This window comes from Mirounga leonina, unplaced genomic scaffold, assembly GCF_011800145.1.
Source record: "Mirounga leonina isolate KUSES-001 unplaced genomic scaffold, KU_Mleo_1.0 Mir_115, whole genome shotgun sequence".
In the NCBI taxonomy this organism is placed as follows: domain Eukaryota; kingdom Metazoa; phylum Chordata; class Mammalia; order Carnivora; family Phocidae; genus Mirounga; species Mirounga leonina.
This window is the reverse complement of record NW_023270268.1, coordinates 98,397,258-98,421,805: the sequence shown is the minus strand read 5'-3', so window position 1 is coordinate 98,421,805 and position 24,548 is coordinate 98,397,258. Positions and strand designations below refer to the sequence as shown.

The window sequence follows — 24,548 nt, the reverse complement described above, 5'->3', positions numbered from 1 at the left end:
TGAACCTAATTCAGGCTGGTGTGGGTAAGAATGTGGGAGATGAGTGCAGGGCATTATCACCAGAAAAGGCCCAGGTTGACAGAGGACTTCAAGAGCGGGGAGAAAAAAGGAAAAATTCCTCTTGAATGGAGATTTTCAGAGCACATAGCTGCACAGTCGAGAGCAGAATCAGAGAGTGAGGCTTCTGGAACCTTCTTAGATCCGAGCAAGAGAAATGGGGGTGCGGAGATTTCTAAGAAGCAGGACTGAGGGTTATAAGTTAGATCTCTTAGTAAATTCTTTAGAAGATACAGGTAAAAAAATTTTTTTAATTTGATTTAACTTTTCATCTCTGTTATTAATTTTATAACCCGAAGGCAACATTTTAATGACTTGTAAATATTTTCCGATTGTTGAATGTGTCCGTGTGAGGCAATCTTGCCTTGAGACTCTGCTTTGAGGGCCTGACTTGTATGGAATTATGTTAAGAAGCCTGTGGTTTGGGGTGCCTAGTTGGGGTGCGAGGTCCCTTTAACACTCACTATATAACAATGAGGCAGCTTCAGTTTCTGAACTGGCCCCGGTGGAGGTAAATTGATTCCTTCCCTCTGAAAGCTAGCTTGAACTCAGCCACCCATTCTCCTCAAGCAAGAATGTGAGAGGATAAAAACTAGCTTCGAGACCTCTCTATGCTCACACATAGAAAAACTAACAATGGACAAAGAAAACACCGATGTTTCATCCAAACCTGCCGACGTGAACGTAAGTACAATGTGGGAAGCCTTCCCTCTTACTTGAATGCCATTTATTGGTGACCTTGTTAGTAAAATGAGACCGTGTGACTTTATAAAAATAAAGAGAGCAGTAATAACATACTTGATCTTCTTACGGTACTTAATGGATTTTACCAATGTGAGCTTGTTTCAAAGTGCTGTACTTGGCAATTGATTTGCAACTGTTTTTCTAAAACTCCAGGGAAATTGTACTGATCTCTAGACAAATTCCATTTTAAAATTTAATCAGTGCTAACTGAAACGGCCTATAATGTGTTCCTGCCCTGAAGGACCCAACCTTGGCCTTGTCAGTCCTACACGTGCCAGAATTTCTGTGCATTTCCCTTTTTCACTTCTTTGGGGGAATATTTGAAAGTAGTCTGGCACCATAGTCAGCTCATCCTGCAATAGAATGTTTTTCTCTGTAGAAACACCATCCTCATGCCTGCAGGACATCGCGTTCAACGAGGCCTGATCTAGTTCAATTTCACCAGGAGGGATAAAAGCTACATTTCACTCCAGGGGTTGACAAGGGTGTTTGGCAAAAAGAATGAGGGAGCCATGAATAATTCAGAATGTACTTGGCCACATATTATCCCATTAATCGGTAGGATTAAAGACCGGAGACATGGACTTTGAAGGGAAGAGTGAGGGAGAGTTAAGAGAGAATGAGAGAACTCTTAAGAGAACTCAAAAGAGAGATGACTTCTTTGGGACTGCTGTTCTAGATTGTTGCCTTTAAAGGAATGTGTGGTTAAAAGTTATTTCATCGCTGGAGTTTAGTTACCCTGACATGTATAAATCTCTCCTTGAAAGAACCTAAACTCTTGCATACATTATTAAAGAATTCACAGCATCAGATGACAGAGGGTAGAGGAGAAAAAAAAAAGAAGAGGGAAACAGTTAAATAATGAATTTTTTTCCTCTTGCACATAACACTTTGCACATCAATACGCTAAAACCAATAATTTTCTGAGTCCTCTATTTCATTCTTTATTTTTAAATAATTATTTCATTTGCCATTGAGAAACTGAGTCCCTGATCAGCTCATTGGCTGTCCTGAAAGTGCATGCATGCGAGGCCCTCACTCCTATCCCACAGCCCTGCACGAACCAGAGCATCATCATCCACAATTTTTTTTTTCTGTAACACCCAGTCAGGAAGCCATAAATAAGAAATCAGTTTGTTTCTATGAGGAACTCACTTATATTCTTATTTTCAGTCCTGCCTCAGCCAGAAGAAATTGATGGTGGGAGAAAAGCAACATAATACAAACATGTGAAACACACGCCTCTTCCCACAGCTGAGCTTTGTACAGATGAAATGACCCTCAGAGACTCTTAACCTCCTGACCTTCGGGTCCTCTGGTCTATCCTCCATGAAATTCAGGCCCATTCTCTACAGCATCTACTTGGCAGAACTGGAGAGCTGAGGAGAGGATCTGGGCTTCATATAATGAATAATTAATTCACTGGGGTGCATATACTGTCTGATTTTTCTGATCTTAATTACATGATTTAATGCAAGTCATTCATTACACTTATATTGATGATTTGATTTGACTGATATATTGAGGCCTTTCAGCACTAAGATTCTCCTGACTGGGTGGCTCCATTCCACATGTGTTCTAGACTAATATATCTTCTTTTTTCCCCCTTTCTTTTCTTTCTTTCTTTCTTTTTTTTTTTTTTTTAAGATATCCAATATCTCAGTTCAGGTGGTCAGTGCCCAAGGGAAGCTGCCAGGTAGACGAGCACCTCGAAAACCCATCGACAAAGCCAAACCCAAGACGCCGTCCAAGAAGAAAGCTCCCTTCTGGAATGCCCAAAACAAAATCATTGTCTTCACAGTATTTCTCTTCATCCTAGCTGTCATAGCTTGGACACTTCTGTGGCTCTACATCAGTGAGTGAAAATCCGTGTTCCTTTGGGGCTGCTAGTATATGGGCAGTGCACACCCCATCTGCCCCTGGGTGTGTCTGAGAGACTTTCCCAAGTTCCCAGACTGATCGCCATTCCCAAAACTGTGGAGGTTTTCAGGAGGAAGAAGGCAGAATTGTCTTTCCCATTTCTTCCTTTACCACCACAGCTTTCTTGTCCCCGGAGAGCAGGAGGAGCAGGGATGGGGGATGGGATGACAAGAGCTGAGGAGGATGTTCAGGAGCTTTGGAGGAGTTCAGAAATGTAATGCTTTTTTAGCTTTAAGAAATGAATGGTTTTCTCAGTTGTTTCATTTCCTCATTCCACCCACCGCTGGTTTCTAGGCAACCTCAGATTTCCTGCTCCCCGAGCTTCCTTTCACTCATGCATCTTGCTCTCCACGGCGCTTATGTTTTTGTCAAGCTGATTGGTTATGCTTTTGTCTATCTGATTGATCCTTTTGGACAGGAGTTATGACTAAGCTTTTTCGTAAACCCATTCCACTCATTCACTATAGCATTTGTTGACTTACACTCAACATGCAACTCCATACATGTTAATATGTTTGATACAAGATATGTGTACTCTCAAGGATATTAAAAATTGGTTGTGAGGTAGGACTTGTAGGCAAATAATTAATGAATATTGTATTGAACAGTTCAGGATACATATATATATATATACACACAAACTGATTACTTGCAATTTGTTCAGCACAATTCAGGACATCAGACATACCAAGATAGATCTCCTACCTTCAGAAAGCTCACAGATGCATTTTCTACTTTCAAGAAACTCAGTTCAGGGCTGGAGAGGGGGTGTGAGTTGATTTTTTAATTTTTATTTATGTTTATTTTTTTGCTGAAGGAATTACTTTGCAATCACAGAAGAGAGGCATCTAACCTGCCCAGGAATCGAGTCCAGGGAAGGCTTCATGAACTGGTTGTTCAAAATTCATTTCTTTCATATCCTGAGCATGCCCACTATGAGCTGGGCCCTGTGATCAGCATGGAAACAGAGTGGTAGAGCAGACAGAATCTCTATCCTGAAGGAGCTTAAAGACTAGTGAAGGAAGTTAAGTCAATAGGCAATTAAGACAAACGCAAAATACATCCCCAACCCAGAATGAACTAACTTATTTCCTATCTGTTCTCTGCTGACCCTCAGCTGATATATTCGCATTGCCTTAGCACTTTTGTGTAGAGTTTTGGGACATCACTGTATAGAAGCAGTCTGTTGTCTGTGCGAAAAATCAGAGAAGGACATTTCGGGAAGACAGACCAGTATGAAAAAGAATTGTTCAACAAACAATAGTGTTGTGACCATGCAGATTGTTGTATGTTGTGCTGAGCTAAAGAGTTGGTTAAATGTAATCTAGTTCAAGGCTAAACTGATCTCACTTATATTATTGTTATCCTGACCCTTGAGTACTTACTGATATAGGAAGACCCTGAGCTTCTAGATAAAAGGCATGGCTTTCACTCAAATTTTAAAGAGTCTGTAACAACAACAACAAAAATCTAAGAAGCACTTCCCTGTGAAAATCAGGAATGAAAACAACCATTGTTTTATATGGGAGGCTAGTGAGTCAAGGTGATCCATCCAAGGTCACATAGCTTGAAAGAATAAATCTAGGACATCAGCTCAGTCCTTCCGCCCCTGCACCCCTTTCCCACACCTCCACAGCCTCACTCCACTGCATGGGGCTACTGCGACCATGGATGGCTCACACAAGGGAGGTGGCTTCCTATCACGCACATAGGTGCCCCTTCTTCCTAATTCAGCCATCCCTTATGTGGCATTTTCATGTGCTGGGCATTGTGCTAGGAGAGAATATTCTCTCCCTTTCTTCCTCTACTACCCTTGTTCTCTCTCTTCCTTCCCTCAAACATTTACTGAGTTTCAAAGCTACGAAAGGGGTTGAGGGACAAAAAGAAGTTCCTGTTACTGTTAAAGGACAGACATACAGACAGAAGTTATGGTAGAGTGGGACATACATCACAGGGGAGAAATGTACCATGGCCACGGGAGCCAGGGGAATGTGCTACCTAGGAGTAAGACCTTGGTAACAGAAAGAAGAGCCCCTCATCCCCCCGCCCCCCAAGCTATTCTCAGGTGCTCTAAGGCAACTCAGACACAGCAGTGTTCTTGTTCGAGTCGTCAGTGGTTTCTGGGCAGGCCTGACACCCAATCCCATGGTCCTCACTGGGCAGGGTATTGAAGCACGAGTGACCTGACACTGGGCTGAGAACCATGCTTTGTGGCTCACAGGAAGGACGAATTCTCCATGTATTGTACAGAGCTGAACACCAGCCCAGCACCCTGCACATCAGCCTCCCAAGTCAGATAAGGATGAGCCCCCAGGAGCTCAGTGAAGGTCAGCAGGAGGGCCCTTCCCTCTTCTCCCGCTATGCTCACTTGACCTCAGAGCAGACATTTCTTACCTCCTTACCGTCTACAGACTCAGGATCCATGAAAAATGCATATGTTCTTTTTGGTCCCTTGGTGACTCTAGGACGTGTATAAGTGTTTACCAGAAGTCGGTAGAGAGAATAGACTATCCTAAGAGAAATGGTGATTTACTGCTGATGGAAGTGTTGTTATTAACAACATTTAGAGCTTCCCAGGCTATGAACCAGTAACATCTGTAGCTGTCCAACAGAACCCTGTGACGAGCCTGATACTGACATAGATCAGACAGTGCCTCCCTGCCACACAGAGGGGAGAGCCCCTTACCCGCTGCCTCTCCTGTCTTACAGGTAAGACAGACAGCAGAGATGCTTTTTACTTTGTTGGCATGTTTCGCATCACCAACATCGAATTTCTTCCTGAATACCAACAGAAGGAGTCCAGGGAATTTCTATCAGTGGCACAGACTGTGCAGCAAGTGGTGAGGTGATGGGGGGAGGTGCGGGGCTGGGGGGGAGGGAAGGTTGTGTGAGAGGCTGGGGAGAGTGGGGTCAGGGGTCAGGGGATGAGGGGTTGGGGTGGAGGGGCCACAAGTGTCCCAGTTGAGCAGGGAGGATGAAGGAAGACATCAGAGGGAAACGTGAGATTTAGCTCATCTTGGCTGTAATTGCTTATTTGATAGAATCGCTAATTAATTTAATTTAATTTGTTTACTCAGGTATTTTATTTATTGCTGAAAGTAAAAGCAAATAGCTCTCTGAGCTCCAGTTTTTCTCATCTGTAAAGTAAAGGAATTGGATCAGGTGATCTCTAAAATGTCTTCCAGAACTGAAGTGACAATCATATTGATTAATTCCGGGAGCTGTACACATTATTTCAACCTCAACACACTGGAATCGCTTTACTTTTTTAAAAAAAAAAATTTCTCTTTATAGAACTAATGTGTATTTAGCTATAAAAAATTATAAAATTCAGAAAGTTACAAAAAGGAACATTAAAATTTTCTTTAACATCATCTCCAGAGATAGAGCCCTTTTTTATTCTGGGCCACATAGACATAGAGGATAACGCAATATTGGAATATAGGTAGATATTCAGTTTTACAATCTGAATTTTTCCTCTTAACGTTAGGTTGCATGTTTCTATGCAAGTAAATACTCTTTAAAAAATGTAAGTTTTAATAGGTACAAAGTTAGCAAATCCCTTTTTAAAAAATTTTTTATTTAAATTCAATTTAGTTAACATATAGGGTATTATTAATTTCAGGGGTAGAGTTCAGTGATTCATCAGTCTTTTTTTTTTTTTTAGAGATTTTATTTATTTATATGACAGCGAGAACAGGAACACAAGCAGGGGGAGTGGGAGAGGGAGAAGCAGGCTTCCCACAGCGCAGGGAGCCTGATGTGGGGCTCGAACCCAGGACCCTGGGATCATGACCTGAGCCCAAGGCAGACGCTTAACGACTGAGCCACCCAGGCGCCCTCATCAGTCTTATATAACACCCAGTGCTCATTACATCATGTGCCCTCCTTAATGTCCATCACTCAGTTACCCCATCCCCCCCCACCTCCCCTCCAGCAACCCTTGTTTCCTATAGTTAACAATCTCTTATGGTTTGTCTCCCTCTCTGATTTCGTCTTATTTTATTTTTCCTTCCCCTATGTTCATCTGTTTTGTGTCTTAAACTCTCAATGTGAGTGAAATCATATGGTATTATTTCGCTTGGCATAATACCCTCTAGTTCCATCCACATCGTTGCAGATGGCACAGCCCATCCCTTTTTATTGGATATTTAAGTTGTCTCCCATTTTTCTACTATGGATAATGCTACACAAAACTGCTACATAGATTGTGTATTATCTGTGATTACTTCCTTACCTGATCCCCTAAAAGTGTACACAAATATCTACTCATGGCTCTTAGTACATATTACCAACCAGAAAGCTTCTGCCAGTTTGTATCTGCACAGGGATGACGAGGGTGACCTACACACTGCTGTGACAGGCGCCCTGCCCTGTAGACGGGGGTTGGGGGTGGGGGGGGTGGGGGGGAGACAGGGGGGCAAGCTAAAACAACAGGGGGCGCAGTGACTCCTATTTCCTGAAGGCCGCCTACACACAGACTATGTAGCTAAATGCTTTACCTTTACTATATATCAGTTAGTCCTCAGATTAGCCCAAAGATTTTTGGTGAGCATTTTGGTCGCTTTACAGCAGACAGACAGACAGACAGAAAGAAAGAAAGAAAGAAAGAGAAGAGGGTTGGAAAGGAGGAAGAGAAGGAGAAAGAGAAAAAGGAAAAAAAAATAGTGAGGGCTCAGTAGTTTTAGGTAACACGTTCTGGGTTGCATAGTGAATTTAAACCCCACAATTAGGTGGGTGATTTTGCCATTAGGTAGGAAGGGGAACACAGGAGGAGGGGATTTGGCAGAGGCTCAGTTTAGATTTAGAAAGGCTAAGGAAGGGCAAAGAAGGTAAATTGAAATAGCTCTCCTTTGGCTCCAACTCGACGTTTTAAAAGGGCTGGGTGCCCTAGACTGCCGAGGAGGAAGGGGCATGGTAGACCTGGAGGAGGGCACCGCCTGCCCCCTAGTGGCTAGTACTGCAATGTGTCCTTAAGAATATAAATTCTCCAGGCTGTGCATTGATAGAAGAGGTTGGGTCAAGGACTTTGAAAATGTACTTGAAGGAGTTTGATTTATTAATTGTGGAGAAAATTAACCTTTGGAGTAGGGAGAATACAGAAGTTAAGCTTTATTAGGGTGTCTCGAGACAGCAATGAATGAACGAAGGTAACTGGTTATTCTTCACAGAGAGCACAGAGACAGGAAATAACCCAAGACTTGAGCCTTCAGCCAGAGCCCTGCTTCTCTCCTTGCTAGCTGTGCGAGCTTGGGCCTACAGCATGCTAGGTACCGCGAGACAAAGCCAAATTTGAAAGACTTCAGACACCTCGGTTTTTCCTTTTCAGGTAAACCTGGTTTATACAACATCTGCCTTCTCTAAATTTTACAAGCAGTCCGTCGTTGCAGATGTCAGGTAATGTACATCCCTTACTTTGGGACTTCTGTGTTTACTGCTGTAAATTCCTCTCAAGGCTGTGGAAGGGCTCAGATATGACCACTCTGCAGTAACTTCCTGGGGGCGACATTGGGTTAATACCTTTTAGCACAACTGGTGACCCAACTCAGCCCTGCTGTCATGCTGAGTTTTTCTCTTCATCTGCCAAAGCCTGCCCTCTCCCACAGCTGGGATCCTGGGCCCCCCGGGGTTAATGTTGCTGGGCAAAATGGCCACAATCGTGGCTACCATTGGGTGGGGGTAAAAGCAAAACACAGTCCAGGATTTCTCAAAATATGTTCAGCCCAAAACTGGTCCCTGGAGATTTTCTGAGGAAAAAACAGATCTCATGGTCAAATAATATGTATTAAAATTTATTTTATGAATTTTTAATTGATTTATTTTATTAAAAGTCATTTTTAAAATTGTGTGCTATGTTTCCCCACCTCCAGTATATCTGCAGAGACTCACAATTCACTTTGGCTTATCAAAGGTACTAAGAAGTCTGGGAGTAGAGCAATTTGTCTACTTCTCTTTCCTGCATTATTTACCATAGAACACTTAAGGTTTGTTTTTCATAAAACATGACAGTATTTGTGCACTTAGAGCTCTTGCTCCAGGGTTTGGCTAAAGACCAACTTGGACTCGATTCCTGGATTTGCTACTTATTAGCCATATGATTTTCAGTTGTAGTTGGCCTTGACTTCCTTTTCTGTAAAACTGGAATAATAGGACCTTCCTCAGAAGATTAAGTGGGATAAAGCAGAATTTAGCACTGTGTCTGGACATGGCAAAGTGTCAAAAATCATAGTTGTTGTTATTTGTAATAGCAGTGAATGACTAATATCCATAAAAATAGTATATTCTCCAGGGAGATGCAACTATACACGAATGATTCTAGATGTGAACCCAACACAGGAAGACACATACTATGATGCTTTCCCTTCCCAATCCCCACAATAAGAGTCAATGACTTCTTAAAGAAGGAATTTTGGAAGCTGAAGGATGTCCTCACTGGCTTTACCTTGAATCATTCAGTCGGGTCACTGGCTTTTTATGAGAGTCCACTTCCTAAGATACATATGTGAACATCCCTCTTTTTTTTTTTTTTCTGTAGCAGCAGCAACAAAGGGGGCCTCCTTGTCCACTTTTGGATTGTGTTTGTCATGCCACATGCCAAGGGCCATGTCTTCTGTGAGGACTGTGTGGCCGCCATTTTGAAGGACTCCATCCAGACGAGCATCATAAACCGAACCTCAGTGGGGAGCTTGCAGGGCCTGGCTGTAGACATGGACTCTGTGGTACTAAATGGTGATTGTTGGGTAATTCTCCTCTATGCATTCCTTCCCACAGCACTGCTGATACTGCTATTAAACACGGTCAGTATTGTAATGGACTGTATTCCCTTCTGCAATCCCAGTAAAACAGTATTAGCTGAGGACTCTGATAAAGGAAGTTGCTGAATGTTATATACAATGATTGGACAATAGAAGTGGGTTCAAAATATATATGAGATTGAATTTGTTAAAGCATCCCCCGCCCTATATTTAATTCAGCTTCATGAATCTTCAAACTAAGGCTCCAAGTCCTGAAGAAGAAAGAATTTTGCTGAGGCTTATCTTGTCTTTTCCTTTGTCCAGATAGAACTTAGAACTGCACCAATGTTATAGAGCGTCGCCCAGCATTCCACAATTGCCTGCTGAATAGCCCTGCCAAAATGCAAATTTCATCACTCGATTTGCTAGTAAAATACTTTAATTAATTATGCAACTTTCTCTCTTGATTTAAATCATATAGATAGAAAGATAGATATAAATAGATAGATATTGATCGATCTATATGCCAGGCATGTAATGTACTAGTATGTGGCTGATAAGTATTGCTAAATGAATGAATGAAATATCTCTAGTGGAAAAGTCTGCACCACAAATACTATTTCAGATCTAGGACTAATTATTATTATATTTGGTTGCTTTTTACCTTTAGGGATGTTTAAATGTGTCACTATGGACAATTTCAAGCATCAAGAAAAGTAAAGAGAATACTATCATGAACTCTCATATACCCTTTACTCAGCTTCAACAACTATGAACTCCTGGCCATCCCACTTGCTCTCGAAATACATAAACAACTTCCCCCACCCTCCCTAGATCACGTTAAAGCAAATCCCAGATATGATGAATTGCTTTTAGAGGACTGAAAGGAATTTTTACTAAGCAAAATTCTAACAAAATGAAGTGCTGGAACTGACAGTCTTTTTTCCATGTGTTTTTTCAATGCAGCTGGGCTTCGGTCAGATTACTCTTCAACTATAGGATCTGGTAAAGTATGACATGCAGTTTCTCCTACTCTGCCTACAAATCACTATCCTTTTTGGCTATAGTTTTCTTTTTCTTTTTCTTTTTTTAAGATTTTATTTATTTATTTGACAGAGAGAGACACAGCGAGAGAGAGGGAACACAAGCAGGGGGAGTGGGAGAGGGAGAAGCAGGCTTCCCGCCGAGCAGGGAGCCCGATGCGGGACTCGATCCCAGGACCCTGGGACCGTGACCTGAGCCGAAGGCAGACGCTCAATGACGGAGCCACCCAGGCGCCCCTATAGTTTTCTTTTTCAAATGATGGTATTTGGTAGTGCTCTTTTAGTTACCTGTGATAGAAATACAGTCAAACTGGCTTAAGCCCAGAAGAAACGTGATTGGCTCTTATAACTGGGACCTACATGGAATGTTCTGGCTTCAGGCATGTTTGGGGCCAGGCTGTAAAACAAATTATCATCAGAACTCTGCATCTCTGCTTTTCCCTGCTGAAGCGTCATCGAGTGTATTCTTCTAATACAGTGTCATGACTGGCAACCAGTAGACCCAAGCTTATAATTTATCAGTAGCAGCAATAGTAGAAAAAAACAAGAAAAAAGCCTACACAAATTTCCAGGATTTTTGCAGAAGTCTTGGGGCTGATCTCAGTGTCTCAGATCAGCTGGACTGCCCATTTATGAACCAGCTTCTTTTACTCTGATTGGCCAGTCTGGGTCACGTCCCCATCTCTGGACCTCGAGGTGAGTTTAAGCCCAACCAAACCATACAGGCAGGGTAAGGATAGTTTCTCAAAGTAAAGTCTTGGTGCTGTTACCAGAAGAGAGGGGAGTGGACTCCAGGCTGGCAAAAAGAGCAGATGTCCTCCACCCTCACTCTTTATAAAGATGTCTAGAAAAGTCATTCTTAAAACAAAACAAAACCAAAGTGCTGTCTCCACAGACAAAGGCTGCTCTCAGTACTTCTACGCAGATCATCTGTCTCTCCGCTACCCTCTGGAGATTTCTGCAACCTCAGGGAGGCTGATGTGCCACTTCAAGCTGGTGGCCATCGTGGGCTATCGGATTCGTCTCTCTATAGAGTCCGTCCAGATTGAAGCTGCCAACTGTGTCACCGACTCCCTGACCATTTACGACGCCCTCTTGCCAATCCGGAGCACCATCTTGTATAGGTACTCGGGTTGGCGAGTAAAAAGACTTTTTTACAGTGTCTCTCTTGGGCAGTGTCTCCTTTCCCTTAGACTTTGAAAACTATTTTTGTGTGCACTCATGAGATCCAAGACTGACCCAGGCCTTACTTAGTATCCCCTGTATTAGCCAGCGCCTATCAGACACAACTTTTGCTTTTTACTTGTCGCTTACAAGGGTCAAAATCAGTGTAGCAGGAACTTCAGCCAATATTTCTGAAATCTAGCTGACTTTTTTGTTTAATATTACTTTTGTTGCAACCGCAATGAAATCTACTGTTTCATTAGAGTGTGAGAATAAAAATTGTGATGATTGCATACCATTAGTAAAACAATTAAAATTTTTCCCCTTATTAAAAAGATAACACAATTGTTCATTGTGAAAGTGAACAGAGAAAAAGATCAATATTTCACAATCCCATTAGCTAGAACAAATGTCTGTTATGTTTTTGCACATTCTCATTCTATACACACACACACACACACACATATTTATATGCCCTAGTATTTTTACTTACTAGTAGACATCTTTTTATGAGTGCTTACTATCTTGATAATTTAATAATGATAGCTACACTTTATCAAAAATGTACTATTTGTTACTCACTGTGCTAAAAAGGCACATGAATCTTATTATTTTTAATAGTGCTTATGTATGTAACCGTGTTTTATGTATGTATATTTTGGTGATGAATATGCATATGCTAGAAATTTCAACAGTACATAATGGTTACAGTGAAAAATAAGGTGGTCCCTGGCTCCCATTCCTCAGTCATTATTATTATTTCTTTTCATCCTTCCAGACATACTATGTTATTATCACACTTAATCCTCACCCCAATGCCACGAGGAGTAGACTCTTGGTACAACCACTGTTTCATAGTAGGGGATTTGGCATTCATGAAGATGAGTTACTCGACTGCCCAAGCTCTTTCAGCCAGTATGGAGATGGAGCTGAGTTTTGAACCCAGTTTTCCTGAGGGCAGAGCTCAGGACCCCAGCCATTTCAATAGTTGTCTATGCCTTGCTTGCTCTCAAGGCGGGGGGTGGGGGGGGGTGTGTGTGTCCAGGGACAGCCATCCAGAATTCTTTGATAGTTACTGGGCAAAAGTTTCTATCCCTTATCAGCTCCCCTTCGTGGTGCCCTGTGGCAGATGAAGATCTGGCTGGCGGAGTCTGACTAACAGGACCCACGTGGATGGCCTGGGAAATGGGTGGGGTTAGTGGTGGATGGAGGCTCACTGCCCAATAACCTGTTATCCACGGACTTTTGTTGTCTGGTTTCAGAATTTGTGAACCTACAAGAATGATAATGTCCTTTGTCTCCACAAATAATCTCATGTTGGTGTCATTTAAGTCTCCTCAGATACGGAGGCTATCGGGAATCCGGGCATTTTTCGAGGTCATTCCAGAAGAAAGTAAGTCTTTCCTAACTGAAAAAAGTCACCCTGAAAAATATCTAGTATGATACTCCAGTCTTATCTCTCCTGAGGCTGTGTTGTAATACCAGTCCTATTAGTCAGGGACTTTGACTCAGGGTCCAGTCAGAGGAGAGAGATCATATTATTTAAACAGAGAGGATTGAATGTGAAGAGCCGTTAACTCGGCATAAAGGTGTCAGCTAGGTCAATCAAAAGGCAGAAAGAAAACCGTAAGGTGTTCTGGGTTTAACACATGTAGGAAGCAACTACCCCTCTGTAGTTCTGGGGGTGGGGACAGAGGAAAGCGGTGGCCATGCTGACAATTTACAGTGTGGAAGGGGGTCTGTGGACTGAGACTCAAACCTCTGGCGCAGGGGAGCGGGGGTTGCTGCTTAGCTGATGTGGTGTCTCTGAGTTCAGAGCCGATGTTCACGGACTTGGGACCCAGACCCTCAAGGAGGGGGTGCCAGACAGCCGGGGCTGGTATCTTCGAGGAAGATGCAATAAAATGGAAGTTGGGGAAACTGCAAACAGGCTTTAACTCTGCTACAAGAACAAAGTGTAGCTGTGCGGAGGGGGTCAGGGGAGAGTTGGGGGGAGTGGGAGCGAATGGCGGGGAGAAGGGGAGGAACGGGAAGGGGTAAGAATCGTTGCTGGGGTACCTTTCCCAGGAAGAGGAAACGAAACACACGGGAAGCCCCATTCTGCCTCCTCCAGTCCTCTAGGCCTCCTGTAGCGCCCCCTATTGGCTGGGCCTGGCAGGAAGCCAGGTGGCAAAGGAGAGAAGCGGTTCGCAAAGTCCCCGTAATAGCATCGGAAAAGGGTGCATTCTCAGCTCAGTGGTAATAGCCCAGTACCCACTGCACTACAGTGCTGTCTTCCGTGAATTCTCGGTAATAGCTATGCGTGTGGACGCCATCCTAGAAAGTGCACGGGAAGTAAAACCCAGAGATTTAGTGGGTTTTCCTAGGTCAGAGAGTGAGCAAAAAGTGACCTAGCTCCCTTTCATTCTTCTCCTTTTGACTTGGGTTGACGAAGTAAAACAAAACAAAACAAAGAGCCTTCACTGAAACTCTATAGTCTTTTTGTAATATTTGTTGCCTTGTAACCGGTCAGATCTTCCAGGTCATGTCTTGGTAACTTCTTTCCGAGCACTGACAAGGCCAAAAGGAGCAGAATGAGAGATATGGGTAAGGAGGACAGTGGGTCTGGCTTAAGTTAGATTGTTATAGTTTCATAGGTCCACCGACATTTTAAGGCAGTGGCTTATTTTGATAGGTTTTTTTCCTGTCAAATTATTACAAAACGAAATGTAAAATTGATTTATTGAACCAAATTGAACTAGCTATTTGAAATGTTGTTGGGTTGAAAATTATCTCTTAACAATATGATTGGCTCAGAAATATTGCAGTGGAATTTGTGAACAAACATTTATTGAGCATGTACTATATGCCAGGAATGATTTCAGGGGTTAGGGAAAGTGGCAAACAAAATAGACAAAAATCAATACTCTCAAGGAAATTACATTTTAGCAGAAAGATGACCCTACGGTAAGAATAGACGTTTAGACTGTTTTATTTAAACAGAACAACATGTTATGTAAACTGGGGATATTTCTTCAACAACAAATATACACTCAATTGAACAAATAAGCTCAGAAGCTTTAAAATATATTTAAGCTATGTTTTTAAAGAGAGTAATAGCATCCTGTAGATCTGTAGTCAAAATATGATCTGAAAACAAATACAGAATTTGAATAAGAAGATAAGCTATATGTCTATAGGGTACTGTTTCTTTTTGGAAAAACGAGTTTAAATTTCAAAAAGTATATAAGCTTGTTGATCAAGGAGTGTGCGTTTGTAGTTAAAGAAATGTATGCAGTGCATTTCCCATAATCTCACAACTGCAAGTCATTGTGTGTTCCCTGGATATTTTTTTCAGAGTGTGAAAACACAGTATTGGTCAAAGAAATCACTGGCTTTGAAGGGAAAATTTCAAGTCCATATTACCCAAGCTACTATCCTCCGAAATGCAAGTGTACCTGGAAATTTCAGGTAGCCTAGTTTTACCACTACTTTAGAAAAATATTGTTATCTTATGTTTAGTAGCAGTCTATTTTTAATTACCTTTATTTTTTACTACAAAAAGAATGTTAATTTTATAATATCTAAACCTTAATCAAATATATTACCTAGAATATGAAAGTTCCTTGTAATTTCAACCTGCTGCCCATAAATTTACTGTTCTTAGCAAATGGGCTTATTTTTCCAATTGTTATTTTGTTTGTTTGTACTAAAAAATGCAAAGATACTGTTACGGGATCAAACAATTTATTATTTTACTATGATAGAGCTCACTTATCAATTTTTAATTATTTCACTATCAGCATTATTGTAAGAATAATAAAAAATAATAAATTGAACTAGGCAATGTATATTTCAGTTATATAAGCAAACCAAATTTGTAAATTTATATAAAATATATACATTGCCGTCTGGTCCTTAACAGAGTTCCTTTAAAATTTTAGTCTATAACTGTTTTTCTTTCTCCAACTGTAGTGTCCTGTGGAGGAACATAGGGCAGAGCTCTTTCAGCATCTATGTATAAAACCATTTTTGTGAGGCGTAACAATTAGATGTAAGTGGCAAGGAGTTTAGGGTTTGCATTCATTCAGCATGTTATTATTAAATGCCTACTATGTGTCCACAGTATTCTAGACACTGGCATCCATGATACCTGACACACATTCACAAAAGCTTGGCTGTCATGGAGCTTACCATACAGTAGGGGGAGACAGGCGACAAACGAACAAAAAAATGTACAGTAGGGTACATGGTGGCACAACGCTATGGAGAAGAACAAAGCAGGGAAGGGGGCTCTGGAGCTGAGTGGGTGATGGGAGTATGAAGGACAGGATGTGAGGAATTTGTTACCTTAAATTGCACGGCCAGGGGAAGCCTCGCCGACAAGCGGACTTTTGCACAGAAACCTGAGAGAGATGAGGGAACTGACCCATGCGTCCCTAGAATCAGAGTGTTGTAGGCAAAGAGAACAGATGAGACAAAGGCCCTGAGGCAGGGGCATGCTTGCTGTGTGTGTCATTTGTACACAAAGAGTTAAATATATTTTTTTAAAGATTTTATTTATGTATTTGACAGAGAGAGACACAGCTAGAGAGGGAACACAAGCAGGGGGAGTGGGAGAGGGAGAAGCAGGCTTCCCACTGAGCAGGGAACCCGATGCGGGGCTCGATCCCAGGACCCCGGGATCATGACCTGTGCCGAAGGCAGACGCCTAAGGACTGAGCCACCCAGGCACCCCAGAGTTAAATATTTTTAATAATTTTATTATACCCAAATGTGTACTTAGTGTCAATGTCCTGATGTCATACACCCTTAAGTTTTTTCTTTTCGTCTTTGTTGCAAACATTTCCAAAATAATGAAAACCCAAAGGTTCTGGACTCTTGCTCACCACCAGATTCTTAATGCCTCGGGGCAGCAGAATCTCATTGCCTCAGGTCACTCATGAGTTGGGGAAGGAAAAAGAGAGAATCAAATCTGTTTCTTCCATCTCTCCAAAAAAGCAGGTGTATCTTCTTTATGACATCCAGAACAAGAAAAGCCCATTCCCAAAAGCTCTATCAAATGTTTGAAGTTCCTTCGAGGTAAAATAAACATTGATTCCATGATAACCCATTAAACCTAATGTGAAGATCCCTAAATATTGTTCTAGTCAGGATATAAAAAAGATTACTAGATTCTATTTCACTACAGGTGAAGGGTTAGAAATGCTGAGTAAAAAGAATTTTTCATAAAGAAAAAAGCATGCCACTGAGGGAGTAGAGAATGGGAGAGGGGAGACAGACAGGAAATACTGGGGACAGACTGCGGTGGGTGACACCATTTCCCAGAGGTCAAGATTGGTCCTCCTCAGTGTGGACATTAAATAAAGCTATCCCTCTCTCGGATGGCTTTGAACAGCCACCTAAAATTTTGTGATAACATGTTTCTGCAAATGGAATTCATGTAAAAAAATAGTATCACCTGTAAAATAGCTTTGAATTTATTGCAAACGACTGAGAAGAATGACTTAATTGACAAAAATATTGACTCAAGTCATGATAAAACCTTTTATACACAAGAGTTGATTTCTATCATCCTCAATCCTTCTTAGCACCTGTCTGATTTCCAAATGTAACTGAAGAGCCGTCAATCCCTTTTGCAGTTTTAAGGTCTCATTTATCTGAGAAGGATTAACTCCCGCTCCAACCTAAAGTCCCTGCGATTTTTCTCCCAAGAATAAACAAATGTTTATTGAATGTCAGTTTCAGGCGCATAACCAAAAGGAACACTCAGTAGCAAAGTAAAGTACTTGTTCTTTCTGAGCTTACAGACTGCAGGGGAAAGAGGTGTGGTGAAACGTGAAAAAGAGTATTGAGGCTTATAACATGTCTCCTACATTTGTTTCGGGCACACACATTTTTATTTGCTCTTAAAACATACCTCTGATATAGGAAAGAGACTCATCACATTTTATAAATAGGGAAATAGAGCTGGGGCAAGCCATTGGCCAGAGGCTACTCAAAAAAAAAAAAGTAACCCAGGCAGCATTAAAAGGAATCCTGCCCCGCCCCAAGCAAATCCGCCCCCCTCTTTTCCGGGTCCCTAAAGATGTTCAGCTTCCCTATGTTTCATAACAATCGCTTAGTTGAATATCTACCTCCCTCTCTCTTCCTTCTTTTTATTTTCCAACTAATACATTTTGCTATGCGAACTCAGAAGAGAAACATGGAGTGGGGTTTTGAATTGTTTTATCACAGAAGCCATCAGCCTAGCACCCACCAACTTAGGTGCATCCGACACAAGCAGAGATTACTGTGGCCCATGTTAATTCACCTCCTCTCATCACTTAGGAAAAAGGTGGGATTCCCCAGAGAGGAATCCCTCTTCCCTGCTTCTGTGGCAAACATGTAACCACTGAAGTTTCCAGTGCCCGTTGGAAACGGTGCAGCGGGTTCTGCGTCCTGTTGCTACCACTGACTAGAGAAATATTTCAATACAGGGGGTCCAGATCAGGAGAAATCCCCCCCTTACTTGGTAAAAGTTCCCAAAGCAAAGGCAGGGGTTGGGCAGTGGGAACAGAGAACACAGGACGTAGAAGGAAATAGCATACTTAGTGGTTTTTCATTTTTGTCCATTTGTTGAACAAAATAGCTCACAATGCTTTGTGGAACTGCACCTCATGACCCCACTGGGGTCAAGCTGGCTAATATCAGTAGTGCCTCCTGGCCAATCTGGCCACAAATGGAGATTTGTGTGCAAATCTGTGTCAGTAGAATCTGGTGTGCAAGGGGACTTAATTCTTCTCACTGGGAAGAAGATTTGTAGATTGGGGGGTGGTGATGCATTTAAATCTATTCTACTTTGGAGTGATGGAACACAGTGAAAATGCCTATGTAAGCTTCTTATGAAGAATTGCATTGGAGTATGTCCTTATGCTATAAAATTACAGTGGTTACTCAAGGTATTTACTATCAGTTTGCATCTTTTCTTCTTTTTTATTTTAATTTGAAGAAAAAAATCAGATAACAAGACTGCGGAAAAAATTAATGTGTGCCCTCAGGAACCCTTGGTTTTTATTGAACATAAGACAATCCTGTTCCTGGGGTACCTGGGTGGCTCAGTCGTTAAGCATCTGCCTTCGGCTCAGGTCATGATCCCAGGGTCCTGGGATTGAGCCCCGCATCGGGCTCCCTGCTCCGCGGGAAGCCTGCTTCTCCCTCTCCCACTCCCCCTGCTTGTGTTCCTGCTCTCGCTATCTTTCTCTCTGTCAAATAAAGAAATAAAATCTTAAAAAAGAAAAAAAAGACAATCCCTTTCCTCTTGAGCCCTCACTGTCCATTTCCAGGCTCCATGACACACTGTGGCACCTGGAAAGACCACCATGTGGCCTTCAGGGAAATGCAGGGCAACCTTGGGCATTCCACTTATTTTTGGTTAGTTTTGATTTCTTCTATAAAATATGACTCATACTACCTTCCTAACTGTGTTGATGTTTAAATGAGAGACATAAAGAGCCTCTCGAAGATACGTTGAGGGAGGAGGGCTACTATGTTTAAGTACATGTTAGAAAGAAGTACATGCACACAACAAAGAAATTGTAACATCAAATATGATGACATCTCTAAAAAACCAAATATCAGAGTAATAAAAGTCAATGGGTAAAATCCATCTCTTAAAAGAAAAAGACAACAGGATTGAATCACAAAGTGTTACCTATAACTTAATTGTATATTATTTACAAAAGATGGCAGAATAAAAAGTGATTTAATAAAGCTGAAAGTAAAAGGGTGGGCAATATCATATCGACATTGTAAACAAAAAGAGACTAGGCATCAGAACCTTAGCGCCAGACAACGTGGAAGTCAACATTAGGTCAACAACATTGGGTGAGAAATGGAAGGTGATCTATAATGATGAAGAGGGCAATCCACGTGAAGGTCTGTGATAATTATTTATGTACCAAAGGACCTAACATTAATACTCATAAATCAAAATCTATAGGAAATACAGAGAGAAATGGACGATGCTTAACTATGAGATTTTAGTTCCTTTCTGTTGGTTCCTGACAGAGGTAGTGGGGATAATAACTACAGCTAGGAAGGATATTGAACCACACAAATAATGAGTTTGGCTATATACCTGCGTATATACATACATCCATACATTACTCTTTTCTTTCACCCTTGGAGGATTCACAAATTCGATCACATCAAAATCCTTAATAAATAAAAACATTAAAAAGCAATATAGGCAACAAATAATTTCTTATCTAATTAGTATAGAATTAGAAAACTTCAGAGTGGGTGAACAAAAATTCCACTCCCTGGAAATGTGAAAACTCTCTCTAAGTAATTCCTGGGTCAAAGTGAAAATTAAAACTAAAATCATGACATAACAAACATAATGTATGTGTATGTCATACAATGTTGTAAAAAGGTCAGCTCTGTGTGTGTGTGTGTGAGTGTGCATACACCCATGTGAGAGGGTGTGTGCTCTATGGACAGCGTCTTCTCTTGTTTGATCCTGTCTGAACAGACCCAGGAGTGACTCAGTGACTGCCTTCAGGAATACCCAGGTTGCATATGAAGAGGATGCTGATTCATTATCTAAATAACCTGAATCGTGCTTTAAATAAACTATGTCGTTATTGTCACCGAAGGAGGAAACTGTGTGCACTCATTAACAAGGGGGTGTTTTCAAGCTCATTTATAAGGAGGACACCGACATCTAAAGATAATCTAATGTGTCCCATGTCACCCAGCACACTGAAACTGGGGCCTAAGAGCCGCTCCCTGAGCACTGGGCCACCCACTTCTCTCTCTATTATGCTCTTCTCATTCTGGTTTGTTGGGGTCAGGTCTACCCCACCAAAGGCCATAGGGCACAAAAAATAAAATGCCCCGAGGACAGCAAGTCAAGGGAATGAGTTCTGAGTGAGGAATCAGCCTGAAACATGTCCTTCAACTGAAACATTTTTCTGACTTATGTTTGTTTTTCACAGACTTCCTTATCAACCCTTGGCATAGCACTGAAATTCCATAACTATTCAATAACCAAGAAGAGTGTGAAAGGCTGTGACCATGGATGGTGGGAAATTAATGAGCACATGTAAGTGGGTTCCAGATGTAAGGAATCTGATGAAAGGCCTGACCCAGAGGTTCAAAACCTTGGATTCCTTGTCCCCAAAGAGTTTGCACTTTACTATTTACAGATAGGGAAATCGAAGGGTACAGGGGTTAAAGAACTTGCTCAAGGTCACTCAGTTCATATGTGATTAAGCCAGGTTTCAAATCCATGTCTTAGGGCTCCCAAGTCCTTGCTGGCCCACTGTTCTTTGCTGCTGGGCCATGGGTGTGTACACTCTACACTTCACAAAAAACAGCTAGGCAGATGAAGTCTTTCAAACCATGGAGTCCTGGAGGAAATAGTGACTAGGAGTCCCGGTGATAGGAAAGGTAGAAACCATTAGCCAGTTCTTTGCGGGAGGAGAGGCTGGTTTGGCCTGGCTCTATCCTGAGGCTGGGACCGGGTTGAGGCTGATCAGAGAAATCTAGATGACTGAGCTTCCTGAACTGACCTAGGAGCTCCTCACTCTCACCGTTTCATTTGTCCTTTAGTTGTTGTTATTGCTTATTTGCTTCTGAAGTCATAATAGATCTTGAATTAAAAAATATAGAATGTCCTGTTGCTGCAGCAGAGTAACTTCTAAGTTTACTTTCAGGTAAGATTTTTTGTGAAGTTAGCCTAAGGGACTTGCCTGCTAATTCTGTGCTCATTGCTGATCCATGAATGAGAGCTTCCTTTTCTAAATGATTTTCCTGAATGACCTTCTTTCATTTTCTTTAGACTCTCAGATTACGTGCTAAAATAGTCACTGGTTCTGTCTTCACTGGACTAGATCCTATCTGATTTAAGAGCATTCTTGGATCCATTATTAAGACTTGTACTCCTTTTGGGAATATTTTTGAATCAGGGTCTATTATGTAGGAGGCAGAATACCTGCGTTCAGATTCCAGCTCTGGTATTTAGTAGCTATATTTACTGGGACAAATTATTTAACCTCTTCGATTTTCAGTCTGCAAATGAGCTAATAATTCCTACTTAATAAGGTGGGATTTTTTGGTAGGCATTCAATGAGATGATGCCTACTACACACCAAAAAAATATTAGCCATTATTACAATTAATAAGATTGTTTTGGATAGAGTTGTTGAATCACTATTTTGTATACCTGAAATTAATGTAACATCACATGTCAACTATACTAAAAAAAAAAAGATTGCTTTGGAAATGACATTGGATGGATAAATACTATAGAATGTGCTCCCTCTCCAAGTTTTAAGGATTCTATTTTCTGATATTTAATTAGAGGTCCAGAAAACAAATCTTTACAATTCTTTTGTAAAATGTGATACTATTTTGTTGTTGTTGCTGTTGTTCTAAGTAACAATCCCCACCACCCACACCCACGGAGTGTTGCTGCCAAAGTAAGAGCAAGATCTTCTCCCAAGCATTCAAGACCAGGACAGCTCTCTGCCCTAAATACTTTCTTGGAAGGACCAACTCTTCCCTTTGTCTGGCGGGCTGGCTGAAATCCTAGCAGATTCTTTTGATGCTAGTAACACCCTTAGGATTTGAAATGCCAGCCTTTCCCATTATCAGTTCTCTTCATCTAAAAAGGAAAGGCTCTAATTGAACTAATTTCTGACACCTTGCTGAAAAGTTGCCTAAAGGTGCTGGGCTTGTAACAGGGAAGTAGGAAAAGGTAATGCTGACGCCAAGAAGCCTAGTTAGTGCTCCTCAATTCAGAGAAGGTGGGGATGGGGTGTGCATGCTCAGAGCAGCTAGAATGCAGCCTATGAACCCTGAAGAAATGGATGTCCTTCCTAGCAAGTTTTGCAGAGCAGAGTTCCTGAAGGAAAAGCTGTTGGTGCCTTAGAAGGCTCTAGGGTTTAGTACCAGACAGACTTGTGTCCTAATTCTGCTTCTACTTTCTCACTATTTTGAACTTTAACTCATTACTTCCCCTACTTAACTTCTCGGTTGTCTTACCTGTCACGTGTCTGTAGCTGTAAACCGACTCTTGCTGGTTTCTCCAATTTCTCACTTTTTTTTTTTTAACTTTTGTTCCATTAGATGCCACTATGCCCCCATTCCTTACTGTTGTCTTCAAACTCCAGCCCAAGCATGGATTCAAAGGTTCCTTTTTTTCTTGACTCCTCCTTAACATCCCAGTAAGATCCATCTTCGCAAGAAAGCTCTAGTAAGTGTTAATGGAGAGCACAAATAAAATCACTACAAGATACAAATGATAAGGACTATGTTTTCAGAACAGGATTCTGATCCCAAGATGATTGACTGGATCCTGGCCCCAAAAGGTTAACATGGATTCCAGGTGTCTCTCAGAGCCTGGCTCCACTTCACCAAGTGGCCACCTACCTGTAGCTGCTATCTCTTCCTCTGTCCCAGGAGCTGGTCTATCAACCAATCAGGGCCTGAACTTTAGCCCAGCTGCAAAAGAGTCCTCCTGAAATATATGTGAACACTTTCCTTCTTTGAACCTTAAAACCACCACCTCTGGGGTCCTCCCATAGAATGCTGGTGTCTGACCCATGGAACTTTCGTGGTTCCCAAGGGCCATGGGGGTGAGGAGTGATGGGCATTCACAGATTCCAGTGGAGGAGGTCCCTCCTCAACCTGCCTGTTTGCTGTTTCCCTTTGAGACTTTGTAGGGTTCACCCTGGGAAGAGCTTTGCCTACACAGGGCAGAGACCTAACTTACCATGGGCCCCCAGCATAGTAATATTTCATGTTCTACTAACCACAGTGCTCATATAATGAGAATTACTAACAGGAGGGGCATTTCCTCTTAGGTACAAGAAATAAGAAAAATCAAGGTAAGGAAATATTGCAGACAGACACTACTATTTTGAAATTCTACCAAGGACAAGCCCCAAAGTACACATCGGTTTTCAATTGAGTTTGCAAAAACATTGTTGTGTTTTACTTTAAGTATTGCTGGGATTCTTTGCATATTTTCATCCTGAGCTCATGGATTCTACTCAGCTCCATGGCGACGTTTGTGGGCAAAAGCAGGCATTTCTTGTTGTTACATCGTTATTTACGCAGAAAAAAAGAGAGGACCCATAGTTCTTCTGATAATAAGTATTAGCGAGGAAAACACTAGGTAACAGTCAATAGCAGTGCTATTGTATTTAGCAGAGTAGAAAATCAAGGGGACCGAAGTTACTCAGTCACAGTCACTTAGCATAGATTGGAGAACTACCATTAGCTCTGCCGTAAGCATCTCATTTTATGAGGCCCAAAGTACCAAAGTATCAGTGCGTTCACTGTCAATGGGGATGCAGTTGACAGACCCTCATCCATGTCTCTTCCCTGACTCTCGCCTCCTCAGGTACTGTGGCTCCTACATGGATCACCAGACGGTTTTCCGAGTGCCTAGTCCGCTCGCTCACATTGAGCTGCAGTGCAGTTCAAAGCTTTCCGACAAGCCACTTTTGGTGGAATATGGAAGTTACAACATTAGTCAACGTAAGCCTGGAATTAGCTCTTTAGAAAACCCTAATAAATGGTTAAACAGAGCCTAATACTTTGTAACTCTAAACCTTGAGAAATTAAGGAATAAAAACGGATTTATTTCTGCTATTTACTACTAATATGTAAATAAATATAAATATATGTAATACAAACAAAATATATAATAAATAAGGCAAAAATTATGTATTTATTATGGCTATAGTTTAAACTATAGAAGAAATAATATAATTATTTGGTACAATTGAAAAATAATTTCTTACCTTATTCCTGAAATATGGGACAAAACCATTTCTTGATTTCTTGTTCTTGCTACTCATAAATCTTTGTACATATGATGTTTATACCAACATTTGGTGGATCAGAAAGCAAC

General features: G+C 41.5%; 1 protein-coding gene across 2 annotated transcripts in view; it reads left to right on the top strand.

The window, feature by feature from the left end:
• Positions 1 to 5,446: 5,446 nt before the first annotated feature.
• Positions 5,447 to 24,548, top strand: part of TMPRSS7 (transmembrane serine protease 7) — a 31,831-nt gene continuing 12,729 nt past the window's right edge. Inside the window, exons 1-9 of one of the 2 annotated variants that reach the window (XM_035000185.1) lie at positions 5,447 to 5,561; positions 8,051 to 8,118; positions 9,257 to 9,450; positions 10,422 to 10,460; positions 11,394 to 11,622; positions 12,925 to 13,055; positions 15,000 to 15,112; positions 20,623 to 20,729; positions 24,036 to 24,172. In XM_035000185.1, coding sequence (XP_034856076.1) covers positions 5,469 to 5,561; positions 8,051 to 8,118; positions 9,257 to 9,450; positions 10,422 to 10,460; positions 11,394 to 11,622; positions 12,925 to 13,055; positions 15,000 to 15,112; positions 20,623 to 20,729; positions 24,036 to 24,172 — 1,111 coding nt within the window. In that variant the 5' untranslated portion in view covers positions 5,447 to 5,468. The remainder of the gene's footprint in view (positions 5,562 to 8,050; positions 8,119 to 9,256; positions 9,451 to 10,421; positions 10,461 to 11,393; positions 11,623 to 12,924; positions 13,056 to 14,999; positions 15,113 to 20,622; positions 20,730 to 24,035; positions 24,173 to 24,548) is intronic. The other variant, XM_035000183.1, reaches the window with a different exon arrangement.